This window comes from Hevea brasiliensis, chromosome 11 (genome assembly GCF_030052815.1).
Source record: "Hevea brasiliensis isolate MT/VB/25A 57/8 chromosome 11, ASM3005281v1, whole genome shotgun sequence".
Classification (NCBI taxonomy): Eukaryota; Viridiplantae; Streptophyta; class Magnoliopsida; order Malpighiales; family Euphorbiaceae; genus Hevea; species Hevea brasiliensis.
Genome location: NC_079503.1, coordinates 11,444,165 through 11,462,997, shown reverse-complemented (window position 1 = coordinate 11,462,997; position 18,833 = coordinate 11,444,165). Strand labels below are relative to the sequence as shown.

Here is an 18,833-nt window from a genome sequence, read left to right as displayed (position 1 = left end):
AGCTTTATTGTTCTCTGTATGCTCATCTAGCAAAATAGTATTGGCTGACTAATATTAGAATCATTTGTCATTTAAGATGTGTTTATAAAATGTTAAAAAAATTAAGTGTTAAATATTATCTTGTAACAATTAACCTAACTATAGAAATGACAACGAGTAGAGTACTTGTGAAAATCACTCTATCTGATTAATATTTTTAAAACTCAAACTCATTCCAAACTTAATGAAAATTTATTTTTAATTATTTGAATTCATTCAAAACCCGATTGTTATTACTCAGAAAATATCCGAACTCATTTAATTTTATATATTTTAATTAAAAATCTACATAAAAATTATTTTTATTAATAATTTGTATTTTAAAATTTTAATAATTTCATAAAATATTTTAATTTTATTTTATATAAAATATAATATATAAAAAATTATAAATATTATTATAAAAATATATTTTATATTTAATTAAATATTTATATAAACGGATTTAAATAATGAATACCCATATGTAAAATCCAAATATGATCTGAACTCGTCATAGGAATTAAATTTCAAATCTGAATCCATCTCAAATTCAATTATATACTATCCAAACTCATCTTATTAGGTTCGATCAGATCGGGTATCTGCAAAAACTACACCCACTGTTATCCCTACTTAGTCCCTAAAGGTTACTCCCTCTGTCTCACTTCAATAGCTTTTAAAGTTTTTGAACAAAAATTAAGAAAATAATTGAATAGTTTCAATTTTATACAAAAAAAATGCTAACAATAGACTAAAATATCCTTATAATATCATTAGAGTGTAAAAAGGTGTTAAAAAGATATAAATATACTATAAATAATAATAGATAAGGATAAAGTTAAAAAATAATAGTCAATATTTTTTTAATTTTCTAAAATATTAAATAAAATAGGATAAAATTTTATTTCTAGATAATTTATTATAATGGGACAGAGAGTAATATTTAATCTTTTAAGAGGTATAAATATTAATGAGATGAAATTTTAATATAATCTTTTTATGTATTTAAATAATATTAATGAAGAGTTAAAAATTATAAAGATAATAATTACTCTTAATTAATCTCGTACTAAACGCCTTTTTAATATTAATTACAAAATATAAGTCAATGGTATTTTTGCTTTAAGGGATTAAATTCAAATTTGACAATCTAATTTCTTTTAAATATTTTTCAATTTTTTTAGACAAAAATAGATGTTTTTATTGTTGGCTCTGTTCTCCATTTCATAAAAAAAATATTTAAATTTAATTTATTACAAATTTAATATATAAATATATAAATTTCACCGACAAAAATTTTCCTTGGTCAGCAGAAGAAATAATAGTGTGATATTTGACTGCGTCGTAGCTATGCTATCTTAACAAACAAGATACAAAGCTAAGCCAAAGACAAAAGAAAGAAATTTTCAATAGTAAATAAATGGGAGTCCTGCAAAGTCAATATGTAGGATTCTCCATGTTTACTACTTTATAAAGCCTCTCCTCCTCCACCTGAAGCTCACTGGTTTTGCCTTATTATAAGTATATGCGTGTCTAAGTTTTCCTTCTCCTCTCTCTCTCTCTCTCTCTCTCTCTCTCTCTCTCTCTGCGTCTATCTTGCTGGGCTTGGAGGAGAAACTGTGTGAATTGGAGTTAGGCCGGAAGATATGGGGAGAGCTCCATGCTGTGACAAAGCAAACGTGAAAAGGGGTCCATGGTCTCCTGAAGAAGATGCCACTCTCAAACGCTACTTTGAGACTCATGGCACTGGTGGTAACTGGATTGCCTTGCCCAAGAAAGCTGGTCTTTTCTCTCCCTCCCTCCCTCTCCTTCTCTCTCTCTCTCTCTCTCTCTCTCTCTCTCTCTTAAAACACGCTCACACATAGATATGGTTCGTAGAAAATGCACATGATATAATCAAATTAGTTAAATGTGAGCTTTTGAAGTTTTTGAAAGTTGCATAGGACCATGTTTCTTCAATTATAATTTTCATCCAAAAACAGTCACTTTTTTGTTCATATTTTTTTTCTTTTTAAAAAAAGATGAGATTTTCTTAACCCATTTCTTCAATTTTCAACCATTTTTTGTCACGTTGTTTGTTTGTAGGATGGATTTTTCTTTCAGTTTCTTCCAATATCATATGTATATATCTTTCTGCAAAGATTCCTGCTCTTGTGCTAATAATTACTACCTCATTTTCGATTTTAATTTATTGTGAGATTTGGTGCCATTTTCGGAATCTGTGTACTTTCAATTGACTGATCAGTAAGAAAATGTAGACTGGGATTTAATATTCCTTACCAGTGATCTTCTATGGTTTCATGTTAGTACACTGTTAGAGCTGCACGCAGCTTTTCTGAGACTTAACAAGTCCAATTATTAATATAAAGAGTAAAGACCTTTTCATGGATAACTCTCTGTTTATTAAATGTTCACTTGGACATTGTTGATTATATACTAATTTTATGCCCTTCTTGCTATATCCTTGCCTATGATTTGATTTCCAAACAAGATTGTGCATCAATATATACATTTTTGCCTAATTATTAGTATCCACCTAAAAAATCTCATCCGTCATCACAGGCCTCAAGCGATGTGGCAAGAGTTGCCGTTTACGGTGGCTCAATTATCTCAGGCCAGACATCAAACATGGAGGTTTTACTGAAGAGGAAGATAAAATCATATTCACTCTCTATAGTCAAATGGGAAGCAGGCAAGTCGGTCCAATTAATTCTCATTTTTAGCTTATAGTTTGATTAAATAAATATATACATATATGTAAATTATAATAATGTTATCTTTCCATGCATGTTATATTTTCTTTATATTTGTAATATTCTGATTAATTAATTAATTAATTAATTAATTCTGTGCTTATTATAATGCTTCAACTTGCTCTTTTGGTTAGATGGTCTCTCATAGCCTCTCACCTACCAGGAAGAACCGATAATGATGTGAAAAATTATTGGAACACCAAATTAAAGAAGAAGCTATTGCTTGGAGGAAAAACAAGCCTAGCAATCAAGAACAATACAGAGATTATTGCTCCTTCTGATAATTCTAATTCTACTGCTCCTTCCTTCACGCCTTCACTGCCTCGTGTCTTCCCACAGACTGAAACTAACAGCAGCCTCACCTTCTGGGACTCGTTAACTCAAAGTTCAGTAACATTGCCCATTTCCTCTGATGCTGGTTATGATCAACATCTTCTCAATACTGCTCAAAGCTTGAGTCTAGACCCAGTTGATCAATTTTCTTATACTGCTGGAGTCATGGATAATGTATCTGAATTGGGTTCTAATTTGATAAATAATCACAATATTGTTTCATGTTCTCAAGAAGGTTCAGGCATTTCAGATTCATCTTCAATTTCTATGGATCACAATAACAAGTGTCTCTCAATGCCTGATGGGGTATTAATGGATTCTGGATTCGGATATCATTATGATCCTGCTACTGCCCTCCTGTTTGAAGACAATGCTGGTGAAGTTGCTTCAACTTGCTGCCCAAATTTAGCTGGTTTTGGGTATGCTGACATTAAGCATCAACAAGGATATAACCAAAATGCTATTAACCAATATTGACAAAGAGAAAGGCTTTTTCCTTTCACATGTATATATATGACTTGGACCTTAAATAGGCTCTGATGATGATAACAAGCATCACTCTCAAGTAACTGTAGCTTAGTAGATTTTAGGCAAAAGCTTTTGTTCTGTGCATTTGGACAACCCTTTCAGCAAGCTCTAGCTAGCTAATAGGAACCACCTATATATATATACATATATCTCTCTATCTATGAGATGTAATACTAGAAATATAGCTAGTAGCTAGCTAGTGGGATCATGAATCATGACTTGTGATTTTATTGTTTGAACTTAGATTTTTCTATATAGATATATATCTTTGAATTGGTAGCTATTTTGGTATTGTTTCTCAGATAAGGAATGTGGGCATGAATATATGACCAATGGCATCAGCATGTCCACCTGTTTCTTACTTATCAGTGGTCACGAAACTTGCATGGGCTCTCTGGCCTATTCAAACTCCACACTATATAACCACAAAAGATTCTCTCTTCTCTGGTCATCTTGCAATGGTAATTAGCACATCAGACTCCATGTGGTGGTGCCGAGTACTGTTCACTTTGCGCATTCATCTCTTTCTTTATAAATTTATCATATTATTGCAGAATACTCATTTACTTCTAATTCCCTTCTAACATATGACCACACAAAAGCAAATGTCATATATTCTTTGTATGGGAGATTATTGAGTGCGCTGTGTATATGTTTGATCTCTCATATTCATGTAGGGTTTATTTTCATATTTTAAAATCCAATTTATTAGTGAGCATTTGGTATTCTATCTCATGTCATGCAAATGTATTCAATATGTTTCCCATCTCCTTCATATTTATGATATATCCAACGCTCGTAAAAGGAGTAAGCCTTGAGATCTTAAATTCTATTGAGTTGAACGAGTACAGACAAATAAATAGACCGACTTAAGAGTCGATAAAATGTGAGATGGACTTAAGCTTAGATCAACAATTGCTAAAAGGATTAAAACTAACAAATTAGTTAGTCAGCTCTCCATTCTAACTTGAAATCCTCTCTTGAAATTTTGAATTGACGCAACGACATCACCGGTAATCTTGACACTTGAATTGAATTTAAGTCAGATTTATTCTGATACCATATTACAAACTTGAGTTTAACTGTGGCCATTTGAATTTCTTTTGGTTTTTAGATGTGAGACTCTATCTCATTATGAGACATATATATATATATATATATATATATATATATATATATATATATATATATATTACTAAGTTATCAATTAGGCATTGTTTGCTTTAGAATTAAAATCAGATTAGTCCAATTTGAAACTAAAATTGGACCAAAACAGTCAATTCAAATTAACCGAAATTAGATTTTAACTAAACTGGAATATGATGGTCTGATTTTAGACAAATATGAAATTTAAAAAAAATAATTGTTAGATTTGAATTAAAATTAGAATAAAAGAACTTTTAAGTCCGGTTTCAATCCTCTGAGTCTGAAATAGAAATCGCTGATCGTTCCAGTTCTGATCCATGGTGTACCCTGCTATCAGCCTAATAGAAATGTCCTGTATTATCCTCCAAATTAGTTAATGAAGGTGGCTTAAACTTTAACCGACTTGCATGACTAGTAACATATAGTCAATAGCTTGGTAAGCGTTTAATATTTAGGCTCTTCTTGAATAAAGAAAAAAAGGTTTTCACGTAACCTTCCATTGAAAAAGCAATTAATATGTTATGCATTCCATTTGGTGGTCGGCCGGCGACAAGACGTGTTTTATTTTTTTTTGTATTTTTATAAAATTTAAAAATGTGAATTTAATAATTACACTTTTAAAAGTCCAGACATGAAATATGTGAAAAGTTTGGAGCCAAAGCTTACAAATTTTCATGGACGGCACAAGATGGCTGGGCAGGCATGTGTCACCCAATTTGATTCCAGAGCCTAAATAATAAAGAAATTGTGAAGAATTCAAAAGTGGCCATAGAAATTTTGTTTCCTCTCCTGTGTTTAATAATAATTTTAACAAGGCATGGCTTCATCATTTCCTTCATCTAGTGCTTGTCACTGAATATTCTTAATCAAGCGTAATATTTATATGTGAAAATTAATTAAAAGGAAGAGAAGAAGATGAAATAGACAACAGTACCAATGGATATGCTAGCATTAATTAATTTTCATTTATTATTTTTTTTTTATGAATAAAAAAATTTAAGAAAGAGAAGATTCTTAGTCTAGATCAAAGCATACCGTTAATTCCTAAGAAAAACGATTGATAAAACTTGAACTTTTAATCTAATGAAAGCATTGATTTAGTTGAATCAACTCTTGTTTACTGTATTTTATTTCTGTTAATTAATGGTGATCAACATATGTGGTTGAACTTTGACTATATTGGCAATAAGGTAATATGTTGACAAAGGATTCTGCAAAGAACACTTGAGATTAAATATTATTTGGTGATCATAAAGTGGTGAAATATAAAATAAATTTCTTGATTTTTCTTTTGAGAAGGCACTTCTTGATTCTTGATTAAAAAATTAATAAGTATTAAGTCATTTTTTTTTTCTTCTTCCTTGGAGCCAATTAATGAAATAAATTATAGATGAGAAGGACAACTAGTCCTCTTCTTCTCTTTTGACTTTGAGAAAGTAAATATATGTATAAGTTTATTTTATAATTTAATTTTTAATATATGTTAAAATTATAAATTAATTTTTTATTTTTAATAAATAATAATTTAATCCTTATATTTAAATAAGATATAATTATTTAATTAAATATAAATATAAAAGTAAATAATTGAATATTTTTATTTTATTATACCAATTGATTCCTTCAATTTGATATTATTTCCATGCTCTTTTAAAAATTAATACAATGTTTAGAGTTTCAATTAAAAATAAATGTGAAGTTGGTTGGTAACATGATAAAGTGAAAAATATTGAATAATTAAAAAATTTTAAAATATTACAAACATCTCAATTATTGAGATTACAATAATAAATTTCTATGATCATAAAATTAATTTAATATCTTACTAGTAGAATTTCACATTATAGGAATATCATTAATAAATATTTAAAAATGCAATAATTAGTGCAGAGTATATTAATATCTTCCTAGTAGAATCAAACACTTTTTACTTTTTTTTTTTAAATAAGTAATAATTCATTTAAAAATTGATGGATGAATATGCAATTAGAAGTTTTATTCCACAGTATATTTAATTTTGTTAAGCAGAGTATATTAAAAATGGGCAGTCCTCTTCACTCTCAGAATTTCTTTCCCCTCCAAGTTAATGAAGGGATAATATATAATTAATCATCAAAATATAAGAAGAAAATTGAATTACAAATTTTTAAAGCAGATAGAATAAAAAAAAAATTTTGATGTTATTCTGATTTAAGAGAAGGGAAAATCTGATCAAACTGTGGGCATATAATTAGTGCAGAATTGTTAGTGTGAGTGTGACAGGCAAGTTTTTCTTATGGTGCTTGACTTGTGAATATGATAAAGAGTTAATGTAGGGTATGTATTTTGCATGCAAGAGGTCAATGAGTTGGATTCATAATATAATTATGTAATGTCATTTTCCTGCCCATGCATATGATGTGAAATCACTCTCATACCATTATTTTATACCCAAGAATCTAGTGATCATTGTGATGATAATTGATCATCCTCTACCCATCAGTTTCATGCAATCCAACATCATCCACACATACACACATACATGATTAGTTCTTATTTGATTGGAATTCGAATCTTAAATAATTTTAATATCAATGAATTAAAATTTATTAATTAAAAAATATAAAAATATTTTATATATTTAATGAATTTCTTTTATTAGCTGATTATTTTAATATTTTTTAAGTAATAATATATTTAAAGAGGCTATCAGGGGCGATTGCCCCTTTAAAATTTTAAATTTTATTTTAGAGTAGATTGAATAATAATAAATTTTTAATAAATTGTCATATTACAATGAAATCAAGATTAAATTAAATTAATTTAAATTTTAAATTTAATTAATTTAATCTTAAAAAACTATAAGACATATAATTTAAAAAAAAAATTAAAATAGCCCTTTTCACTTTAGTTAACCAAGATTAAAATAAATAAAATGAGTTAAATAAGCCGCTTTTAGTTAATTTTCTCTTTCTTTAAAAAAATAAATGAAATTTATATTTATTTTCATAAAAACAAAATTGCGAACCATAATGTTGATTGGGTTTACATATATTTTTCAAAGGATATGTAAGTAAAGCTATTGAAATGAACAAGACGGAGCCGTGTGTGTTGAGGTGGGGTTAGTCCTCAGCTTTCATCTGCAGCCACTCGTATGTACGTCGGCGTCGATATTGTCGATAACCATTCATTGAGCAGTACGTATCTCTGTGACTTTCTTTCAATTTTAGCCACAAGAAGGAGAGAAGACAAACGCCGGAAGTCTTGGATCGATTGCTACTCGTTAATGTTTAGTGAGATATCGTATCCAAATTCTTTGTTCGGTGAAGGTTGATTGAATATTATGAGACTGGGCCACTCCGATCTTCTCACACCTCATCATGGTACTCTCTTTCACGAATATTGTTCAATTTAGCGATAGGCGTTAGGCAACCAGCACGCGGAGGAGATTTGTCGTGCTTTTAACAGTAATTTATTTTTATTTCTGAATTATTTATGTCTTTTATTTACTTAAAAAAAATTAAAATTTTGACGAAAAGCAGAGAATCCTTAATTCGATATGGCTAATGGGTTGAGGTTTGTCATTGAGTTGAGCATATTTCATGAGTTGATTTTTTGAAATCTCATATTAATTATGAATGAGATATGTTATACAAAAATAAAAATTTTATTAAAATTATTATAATTTTAATAACGATTTATTCTCATCATTGAATCATTTATATATCTCCTATTTACATAATAAAAATAATTCATAATTCTGTACACATCTTGTAATGCAGAATGTATAATTGAATGAATTTTAATTTAATAGTATTGAAAACTCAAATAATATTCGGATGGGAATTGAGATTTTTATATTTTTTTTGAGCTTATCTGGTGTAGATAATAAGATGATGAGGCAAATGGACCCATTAGGGGCCTAATCAATAATCGTGTCTACCCACTTTAAGGCCTAGCAAATAGCGTCCGTAGGACATCTATTTAGGTACAATTGGGTTGGACCATTGAAGGTCAGCGTACGTGGTTCTATCCTACTATTTGTACTGCCAAATCATTAAGTTCGATCTACTCATCTTTTCAAGTTTCCACAACACACTGATGTCATTTTGATTTCTCAATTCATCGATTTACACTGTGTTTGATAATGTTAAAATAAGACAGAAAGAAAAATCTGAGAGATAAATAATTTTAATATTTAAAAAAAAGGAAAGGAAAAATTTGAGGAATATAAATTGAAGTCCATTTTTTAAAAATTATAAATGTATTTTTATATTTTATAATTATTTGAAAAAAGTTAAAATCCTTATTGATATGAATAAATTTTAAAATTTTTTATGAAATTTATTTATGATTTTAAATAAAAATTTATTACAAATTTTTAATAATTAATTTTATAAAATTTATTATATCTAAATTAAATGTCATTAAAATTAATAGAATTTATAAATAAATTTTCAGCTTAAAATCATTTATATTTTAAATGACAAAACTACCTTATTTTATATATTTTTTAATTTTTCTTATCATTTATATTCTCTCATTTTGTTTATATAACAAAAATACATAGAAATACAAATAAATATAAATATAGACACCAACATGAACACACATAAATATAGATACACGTATAAATAGATATTGACGTATACATGAATACATATATGCACAAACACCATAGACAGACAGAAACAGAGACACAAATACAAACAAACACATATATAAATTTTAGCAAAAATAAATACAGACATATATATATATATATATATACACAAACACGAATATGAACAAAAATAGATAAACACAAATATAGATATAGACATCGACACAAATAAAAATATAAACATAAATGAAAAGAAACAAATATAGATATAGACACGTATAAATATAGACAAATGAATATAAATACAGACATAAATATAAATATAGATAAATGGATACAAATCCAGACATAGATATAAATATAGACAAATACGAATAAATATAAATATATACATAAATACAAATTCAGAAAGACACTGACGTAAGCAAACATATATATACAAAATATAGACAGAGTAATATAAAGGACACAAATAAAAATATAAACATACATAAATATATACAAACATATAACACGAATACAGACAAACTCAAGCATAAATAAACAGATACATACACATATAAATAAAATTATAACTATTTTATTAAAAAATTATGAAGATGTATGTAACAATAAATATATAATAATATTTTTTTAAAAATAGCATTTTGAAATGAATTTTTGATTCATTTCGCTTGAGTGAATTTTATATTAAATATATAATTATCAAATAAAAGAATTCATTTTAAAAAAAAAATTGTCATGAAATTCATTTGCAAATTAATTAAATTAATATTATCATATAATTAAACTAAACAAAACAGGATCTAAATGTAAAAATAAATTTTTACTGTTCATAACTTTCTAATATTTTCTTCGTGTCCATAAGAGAGGGAAAAGTAATTTTCCACCCATCATCATTTTCTTCTTTTATTTTTCTCTTATTATTTTTTTTTCTCTCCTTTCTAAGGTTATCATTAAAATTTTATATTTAAAAAAAAAAAAAAGGATTAAGTTGCTTGCATGTGCTTCTACAATAAAAATTGTGAATACTCAATTTTAAGAATCGAATTAAAGATCCATTGTTGAATTATTATTTAATTACATATATTATAAGATGTTTTTAATAAAGTGATAAAAAAATTTTCAAAAAATCAAAACTTGTAAAAAAATTGTAAATTTAAAATTATATAGAGAATTAGTATTTTATTAAATTATTTTTTTACTTAATTTTTGTAATATATTGAAAATTTATATGTATTATTATTTTTTCTCATTAAATAATATACTAAATTAAATAAATAATATTTTTTTATTCACTTGGGCAATTTCCTGACTTGGCCCTTATATATATATATATATATAATTTTCACACCTAAAAGAGTAAAAGAAGGTAGTATAGGAAGAGGGTGATGCGATGGTTTTACTTTATCACTCCATTTATTTTGTAAAAATTATTTTTATATTTTTTAATATTTATAAATAAAAAAATAATCGATGAAGAATATTTTCTTATTTGTAAGGGGAATTAGTCATTTTCTTTAAAAAATAATTTTGTCTTTTTTAAAAATAAAGTCATTTTTGAAATTTTAACAGTATCATTCAAATAAAAAATATATAATATAAATATATATTATTAATTTAATATTATAATTAAATAATATAAAATATTTTTATTAAAATTTCTTTTAAAAAAATAATTTTTTAAAAATATACTTTTACATATAAATTATTTTTCTCCGGAGGCTTATTCTAAAGTTGAATGTATTTTGATGAGGAGAGGTTTATTACTTTTAAGTAATCACACATATATAATACATGCAAACATTTAGCATTATGCTCATGAGTTTAATATTTACATAAGTTATGAAATTTCTTATTGTGGATTGTGATTGCGTAACAGCAATCTCTTATTATTTATTATTTTGATAAACGAATAAAATCCACTATTTATATATATATGAGATTAAAAAGTGTATTTAAATTTAAATTTTCTCCTTTTTTTATTATGAAATTTATTATTTTATATTGAAAAATTATTCGATAAATTAGTTATGTGAACTCAATTTGTAACAAGTTAATATGAAATTTACATCTGACATATTATGATTAAGAAAATGCTCCTACCCCTGCAACTTTAAAAGTAAATTTGAATTTATTTGGCATTATTATTGAAGTTATTGTTGAGAAAACACTATAAAAATAATTAATTTTACAATCGATTATTACAATTGATTGAAATCGATTGCTATTAGTAATTAATTTTGTATTTAATTAATGATTTCTTTTTTTTAGTAAAATAATTAATTTTAAAAAATTTAACAATCGATTCAAAAATAATTTGCTGAATCAGTTATTATTAGTAATTAATTTATAATTGATTGCTAAAATCAGTTGCTAATAACAACTAATTTATAACTGATTATAAAATTTGTTGCTAATTGATATTAGAAAAGCCTTAGATATATAATTAGTAACCGATTTTAAAATCGATTGCTTTTAGCAACTAATTAAGAAATCAGTTGCTAATAGTAATTGATTTTACAATTTATTGCTAATAACAATCGATTTCGGGAATTAATTACTAAATTAAAAAATTATTTTAATTAGCTTCAAAGTTAGTAACCAATTTACAATCGATTGCTAAAATCGGTTATTATTTGCAACCAATTCCTTGTTGGTTGTTAATACTAACCGATTTTTGCAACCAAATATAAATCAGTTGCTAAATTTTTTCTCCAAAAAATTCCTACTTTTTTTTTTTATTATTTTTAACCGATTTGCAAATTGGTTGCTAGCAACTGATTTTTTTTCCTAAAAATTTCCACTCAATTTTTTTTTTGATTTGCAACTGATTTACAAATTAATTATTAATAGCAACTAATTAAAATTGATTGCTAATAGCAACCGATTAAAATTGATTGCTATTAACAACCGATTTTACAACTGATTTTTTTTTTCAAAAATTCATGCCCTTTTTTTTTTTTAAATTTTCAACCAATTTGTAAATTGGTTGCTATTAATAAATGATTTTTGAAATCAATTAAAATCGATTGTAAGTAGAAATCGATTTTGCTACCTAAATTTTTTCGGTCAAAAAATTCCCATCCATTTTTTTAATTTATTTTTTATTTTAATTTGTAACTGATTTATAAATCAGTTGCTATTAGTAATCGATTTCGTAACCAATTGCGAATCAGTTGTAAAATTTTTCCTCTAAAAATTCCTAACAAATTAAAAAAAAAAATTAGCAATCGACAATCGATTATTAAAATCAGTTGCTAATTTACTTATATAAACTACTACTTGTTTTCTTTCCTCACAACTCATTTTCTTTTTTCATTACTCATTATTTTCTCTCATTTTTCCCTTTTCTCTAATTTTCTTCATCTTCTTTTTTATTCTCATATTTTTTATTTATCATCTTTTCTTTTCTAACATATTTTCTTCATTATTTTTTCTTTTTCATCTATTTTCTTCATCATTTTTTTTCTCATATATTTTTTTCTTTATTTTTTTCTTCCTCTATTTTCTTTTTTATCGTCTTTTTCTTTCTCATCTATTTTCTTTTTTATCGTCTTTTTCTTTCTCATCTTTTTTATTTAATTTATTTTTCTTTTACATAAAATAAAAATTTTTGTACAAATATATTTTTTGTTAGTAAATTATTTGTAGTATTGATTTTTAGTATTTTTTGTTATATATATATATGTATAATTTTTTTCCGTAATTGTCTCGCAAATATGTTTTCATATTTAATTTTTTTAAATATTTTTTATAATAGTTATTATTAGTAATTTTTTATATTAATTTTAGAACTACTTTTGAAAATTTATTTATTTGAATTTGTTATTTTTTATTTGAAAATTTAATTTTGTTTTATAATTTTTTTTTAAAATTAACAACCGCCTTTTCGGTTGCTAAATTAATTACAAATAACAACCGATTTATAAAATGGTTATAAAATTACAAAATTAAAGGCACTAAATTTTTTACAACCGATTATATTTCAATTATTATTGGCAACCGATTTCGGTAACTAAATTAGCCTCTATCAGTAACCAATAGTTTTTTTTATCAAAAGTTTTATTTTTTTAAGTTTGATTAATTTAGCAACCAATTTGATTGTCAGTTGTTATTTTTAACCAATTTGATTGTTGGTTGCTATTTGCAACCATGCTCATTGCAACTGATTGAATCGGTTGCTAATCCTTTTTTTTTTTTGTGAAAATATTTTTTCAAATATATTAATTAGAGAGTTTAAAAAATGATTTAAAATTAAATTTAATAAATTTTAATTATAATAATATTAAAATAATAAAATAACTTGTCTAAATTATTTTTTCCAATAACAATTAAAATGATGCTTTACTCCTAAAAAGTAATTTCAACTTTCCAATTTCAATATCAAACAGGCATTTTGTTTTTCTCTGATGCTTGAGAAATTTAACAATCCCTCTAATGGAATTTCAAAAGCAGATCTCTCATCGTGCACACAATGAAGGCGAATCTTGTGCTTGCTTTGGTGTTGATGGTTCTCTCTTGTGCAGTTCTGCTTTCTATTTGATAGTTCTATTGGAATCTTTGGACTGACATTCTCATTGAACCCCATTCATCATTTCTCTATTGGAATCTTTGAACTCACATTTTCAAGAATTGTAATTTAAATCTCAACTCCTGGCTCAAAAAGAACTTCTTTGAGTACTTAGGGATTTATTTAGTTGGAGGTAGTTCGGTCCAAGAACTTCAAATTCTTAGGAAGTGTTAAAATTATACTTATTTGGTTGGTTATATGCCTTGACTTTTCAGGAAGTTAAGGCTCTAACTTCTTTGACCATATAAGAAGAAAAATTAATTACCTTAACCCACCTAAATTATTTCCTGAAGAGGAAAATTCTTAGAAAATAGGCTGTTGTATGCAATTGATCAGAGAATGAAGTTTGATTCTCATCATCAGTTTGATGTTTCCAGAAAAGGAAAGCGACTCTTCCTTCAAAAATGAGCTTGACTGGTTTTTGCAATTTTGAGCTATGTTTGGTTATTGAGAAAGTAAAACCAAAATACTTTTTGAAATCAGAATAGAGTTGCACAAATGTCAAGCTCTAAATTCCACCGATGCCTATTGAAATTTGCCTTCCACAAAGAATGATCTTTAAATTTCCATAGTCAGCAGCCTTGGGTTGAACTTTGCTTACTTCAGCCTTGGGTTTTTCTTTGTTTAAAAGAAAAATGGTGGCTCTATTATATTTACTTCCAGCCTGTATGATATTGAAGTTGGAGGTAAAAAGACACTTTTTTAAAAAAATCATTTTAGATATTTAAAAGAAATTATTTAATTATTTTAAAATTTTTATTATTAAAACATATTAAATTTAATTTTAAATTAATTTTTAATATATAGATAATTTAATTATTTTAATACTGTATTATTATAATTGATTCAACTCCGCAATACAATGAATGGAAGCTGGCGGCACGCAATAATTGTAGTTAATTCCCTGTCAGGTCAATATCTCCATCACCTTATTACCCAATCCACCAATAAACACCTTTTGTGTTCTCAGATGCCTCATTCCATCGTCCAATCATTTTAAGGTTGTCATCTTGCATGCATCATGCAAAATATAATAAGGGCATCCTTTTGGTCAAAACTTTTCCATATATAAATGAATTGCAAGTGGAATTATCAGCTACCCTCATACAAATACAATTTAACCAAAGCCCTTCAAGAACACCACAAAACAGAAGAACTACAAATGGAGTTCTCTGATCTTCTTCTCAGAATCTTGCCTTCTCTTGCTCTTCTTGGACTCCTTTCCTTCATCTTTCATCTCTACAGGACTGTCTTGCTTAGTTCATACACGGTCAAGAAGAAGCTCCACATGCAAGGTATTAATGGCCCTTCTCCTTCTTTTCTTTATGGGAATCTCCCTGAGATGCAGCAAATTCAATTGAAGGTCAAGAAAGAGGCTTTTCCTACTCATGGTGATGAGATTGTAGCACAAGACTACACTTCCATTGTTTTCCCCTACTTCGATCACTGGAGAAAAGAATACGGTAAGATTATATTCATTACTTCCCTGTTATATGAATCTTTCATCTCTTTCGTTAATTTCTTCCTTCTTTCGATCCAGTGTGAAACCATCACATCTTTATATTATAGAACTTAATTTTGACTAATTCTGCAATTCCTTTTTTCAATTTATTGGAACAGGCGACGTGCACATGAATATTTACACATGATTTCTATATATATCTATTTCATATCTTGGCGACGATGACCTCAAATATTGTGTTTTATATTTATATTATTATAAAATAGACACATAAATTAAAATTTAACGATGTGTCTTCCCTGTCTCTCGTGTGTTTACATTCTTAACCAATTAAAAAAAGAATTTATAATCTAGAAATTTTTATTTCTTTGCAAAGAAAAGGGATAGAACATCAACCATATTAGGTAATTGTGTAATTAAAAAAATATATAAAATTTGTGTATTTCGTGATGATTTATTTAAGGATCCGAAGTGGCAGGTAGATGGAGCTGTCAAATGAAGGGGACCAACTAGATTCGGTCCAGTCCTGAAGTAGTCAGAATCAAAGTTGGCCAATAAATAATTGTTTCACTAAAGATGGTAGTTACATACTTAGTGGCCCATACAATATGGGCTCACAAATACGAATCAAGCCTAAACCTTACGTCAAAAACCCAATAATTGCATGTTTCTATCTACCTCTACATATCAAATCGATTAAAAATATCAATAAATTACGTATGATAAGTCCTCGTAAAATCCCAGAATTCATAATTGATAATTTTTGTTTTTGCATAATGATGATATACATCACTTTTGATATGACAATTGGTGTCAATTTCATAAAATTGCAGGTCCAATATACATGTATTCGACAGGGTTTAAGCAACATTTGTACATTACCGACCCTGAGTTTGTGAAGGAAATGAACCAGTGTAATACTCTGGACTTAGGCAAGCCTCCATATGTGACTAAAAGATTCGCACCAATGTTCGGCAATGGCATAGTGAGGTCCAATGGACATTTCTGGGCTCTACAAAGGAAAATTGTAGCACCAGAGTTTTTCATGGTCAAGGTCAAGGTAATGCCTTGAATGAAAGTTGAGAATTCTGATCCCAAATCTTTATTTTACCTTGTCTTTTAACATATTAATAAAAAACCTAGCAGAGCATGGTAGGGCTAATGGTGGAATCAACAATCCCTTTGCTAAGAGAGTGGGAGCAGCGCATTGAAGCCCAAGGTGGTCTCCATGCAGAAATTACAGTTGATGATGATTTGAAGGGCCTTTCAGCTAATGTTATTGCAAGAGCTTGTTTTGGGAGTTCTTATTTCAAAGGCAATCAGATTTTCTCCAAGCTTAGAACTCTCCATAAGGCGCTTACCCAGCAGGGTACCCTTTTTGGGTTCACAAGTTTTCGGTAAGTTAACCTGCCAAAGCATCTCTTTTATTCTCTGGAAGGGGACGGAGAAGTCAGGATTTAGATCATTTTCTTTTTCTTTTCTTAGCAATAATTATAAAGAGATCAACAGCTTGGAAAGAGAGATAGACTCATTAATCTGGGAAACAGTTCAAGAACGCCAAAAGCAGAGCTCAATTGAGAGGGACCTAATGCAACTAATACTTGAAGAGGCTGTCAACAATCCTAATTCAGGGAAGCTTTCACCAAAGAAATTTATAGTTGATAATTGCAAGGGCTTATATTTTGCAGGGCATGACACAACTGCTATTTCTGCTTCTTGGGTTTTAATGCTCCTTGCTTTACACCCAGAGTGGCAATCTAGAATCCGAGCAGAGGTGGCCCAATTTTGCAATGATGGATCTATCGATGCAAATTCAATATCCAACTTGAAAATGGTATTGATTAATTTAATTGTATTTTTACAATTTTTCTTTCTAGCTAGAAATGATTCCCCAGCTAATTGATTTATATTCTATTTGCCTCTATAGATCACCATGGTGATCCAGGAGGCCTTGAGGCTATTCCCACCAGCAGGGTTTGTGGTGAGGGAGACACTTGAAGAAGTCCAAATTGGAAACATTACAATTCCAAAGGGTGTGTGCACATGGACTTTGATTTCAACCTTACACAGGGATCCTACCATTTGGGGACCAGATGCTGACAAGTTCAAACCTGAAAGGTTCTCTGATGGGGTCTCTAAAGCTTGCAAATTTCCCCAAGCTTACATCCCATTTGGACTTGGAACTCGCTTGTGTGTTGGTCGAAACTTTGCCATGGTGGAACTGAAAATTGTTATCTCCTTCATTGTCTCCAAGTTTAAGTTCTCCTTGTCTCCTAATTATGTGCATTCTCCAGTTTTCAGAATGCTTGTAGAACCTGAAAATGGTTTACAACTCATAATCCAAAAGGTTTAGAATAAGATTAGAGGTACTACTAAAATTTATATGCTAGTCTGGCTCTTGCTTTAGCTATGTGTTTCAACTGAACAGTTTGTTAGTGGAATAGCAACAATATTTCTTCTACATCAATCATTTAAAATTTAGTTTGTTTGGCAGTTCTCTTCTAAAATCAAGGCCAATGACTGCAAGTACATTCATGATCTAGCACTGATTCTTAAAATTTTGTTTAACCTCAGCAAAATGATTATAAATTATTGTCAGCCTCCAGGATTCTCTATTAATTGTTTATATAAATGGCTTAAATAGGATCAAATCACATTCACAAAGATGAAAGCTATCAAATATATAATATTTTTTTTTATATATTTTTAAGCATACATATAAATAAATATGAAGATCAACATCAATGACCTGGATTGCATTTGATGAGGTAACTTTACAAATCTGATTCTCAACAAGCATTAACAATGACCACTAAAATTAAACATTAATGTTGGCATGATAATGTTCATTTCTAGATTGTTTGTTTCATGCAAATATAATAATTGTGCAGTCTTTTTCTTCCCATCAAAATAATGCAACCAATCTCCTGTTTGCTTTAAAACAAAAATTATGAAGAGTTGATGACAACTCAAAAGGAATTATCTGCTTCTCCTCTATGCTTTCCCCCATTTAGAAACTAGAATTTTTAGTGAAAAATTCAATTGATTTCTTTCTGGTTCAATAAAAAATTTTATTTTAAAAAAATACAATTAAAATATGATGGTGTGAGAATCACGTTATGTGATGTGAGGATTGATTTAAGGAACCAAGTAGCTGGTGGATGGAGCAGTCAAATGAGGGGACCAAATAGGGTTCATATTCAGTCCAAGCAGAAATTGTAGTTTCTAAGCAAATGTCATCGCAAGAGATTGTTTTGCAAAGAAAAGAGATTTTGTCATTACCAAGCAAGGAACCTTTTTCCATGTCAGATAGTTTTCAGTATATAAAAAGTCTAGTTTTCAGTATATAAAAAGTCAGCTAGTTGGAAAGTGAGAGATAGATTCATCTGGTAGAAGGTCTGCACAAAAATTATACTGAAAATGACCAGTGCAACT

General features: G+C 27.9%; 2 protein-coding genes across 2 annotated transcripts; both read left to right on the top strand.

Annotated features, from left to right (window-relative positions):
• Positions 1 to 1,466: 1,466 nt before the first annotated feature.
• LOC110671699 (transcription factor MYB8) lies at positions 1,467 to 3,914 on the top strand. The gene is made up of 3 exons (XM_021834248.2): positions 1,467 to 1,803; positions 2,584 to 2,713; positions 2,909 to 3,914. The coding sequence occupies exons 1-3, from the start codon at positions 1,668 to 1,670 to the stop codon at positions 3,582 to 3,584; spliced, it is 942 nt and encodes a 313-aa protein (XP_021689940.2). The 5' UTR covers positions 1,467 to 1,667; the 3' UTR covers positions 3,585 to 3,914.
• An 11,115-nt stretch (positions 3,915 to 15,029) lies between these two features.
• LOC110671697 (cytochrome P450 714A1) lies at positions 15,030 to 17,859 on the top strand. The gene is made up of 5 exons (XM_021834244.2): positions 15,030 to 15,399; positions 16,232 to 16,458; positions 16,545 to 16,795; positions 16,884 to 17,232; positions 17,326 to 17,859. Exons 1-5 carry the CDS (start codon positions 15,099 to 15,101, stop codon positions 17,749 to 17,751), a joined length of 1,554 nt encoding a protein of 517 aa, XP_021689936.2. The 5' UTR covers positions 15,030 to 15,098; the 3' UTR covers positions 17,752 to 17,859.
• The last annotated feature ends 974 nt before the right edge of the window (positions 17,860 to 18,833 follow it).

Excerpts from the sequence above, each read along its gene's own strand:
- LOC110671699 (XM_021834248.2), top strand. The coding sequence starts at position 1,668 with ATGGGGAGAGCTCCATGCTGTGACAAAGCAAACGTGAAAAGGGGTCCA. Across the intron at positions 1,804-2,583 it reads TGCCTTGCCCAAGAAAGCTG|GCCTCAAGCGATGTGGCAAG; the intron begins GTCTTTTCTCTC and ends CCGTCATCACAG. Across the intron at positions 2,714-2,908 it reads TATAGTCAAATGGGAAGCAG|ATGGTCTCTCATAGCCTCTC; the intron begins GCAAGTCGGTCC and ends TCTTTTGGTTAG.
- LOC110671697 (XM_021834244.2), top strand. The coding sequence starts at position 15,099 with ATGGAGTTCTCTGATCTTCTTCTCAGAATCTTGCCTTCTCTTGCTCTT. Across the intron at positions 16,459-16,544 it reads TTTTCATGGTCAAGGTCAAG|AGCATGGTAGGGCTAATGGT; the intron begins GTAATGCCTTGA and ends AAAACCTAGCAG. Across the intron at positions 16,796-16,883 it reads TTTGGGTTCACAAGTTTTCG|CAATAATTATAAAGAGATCA; the intron begins GTAAGTTAACCT and ends TTCTTTTCTTAG.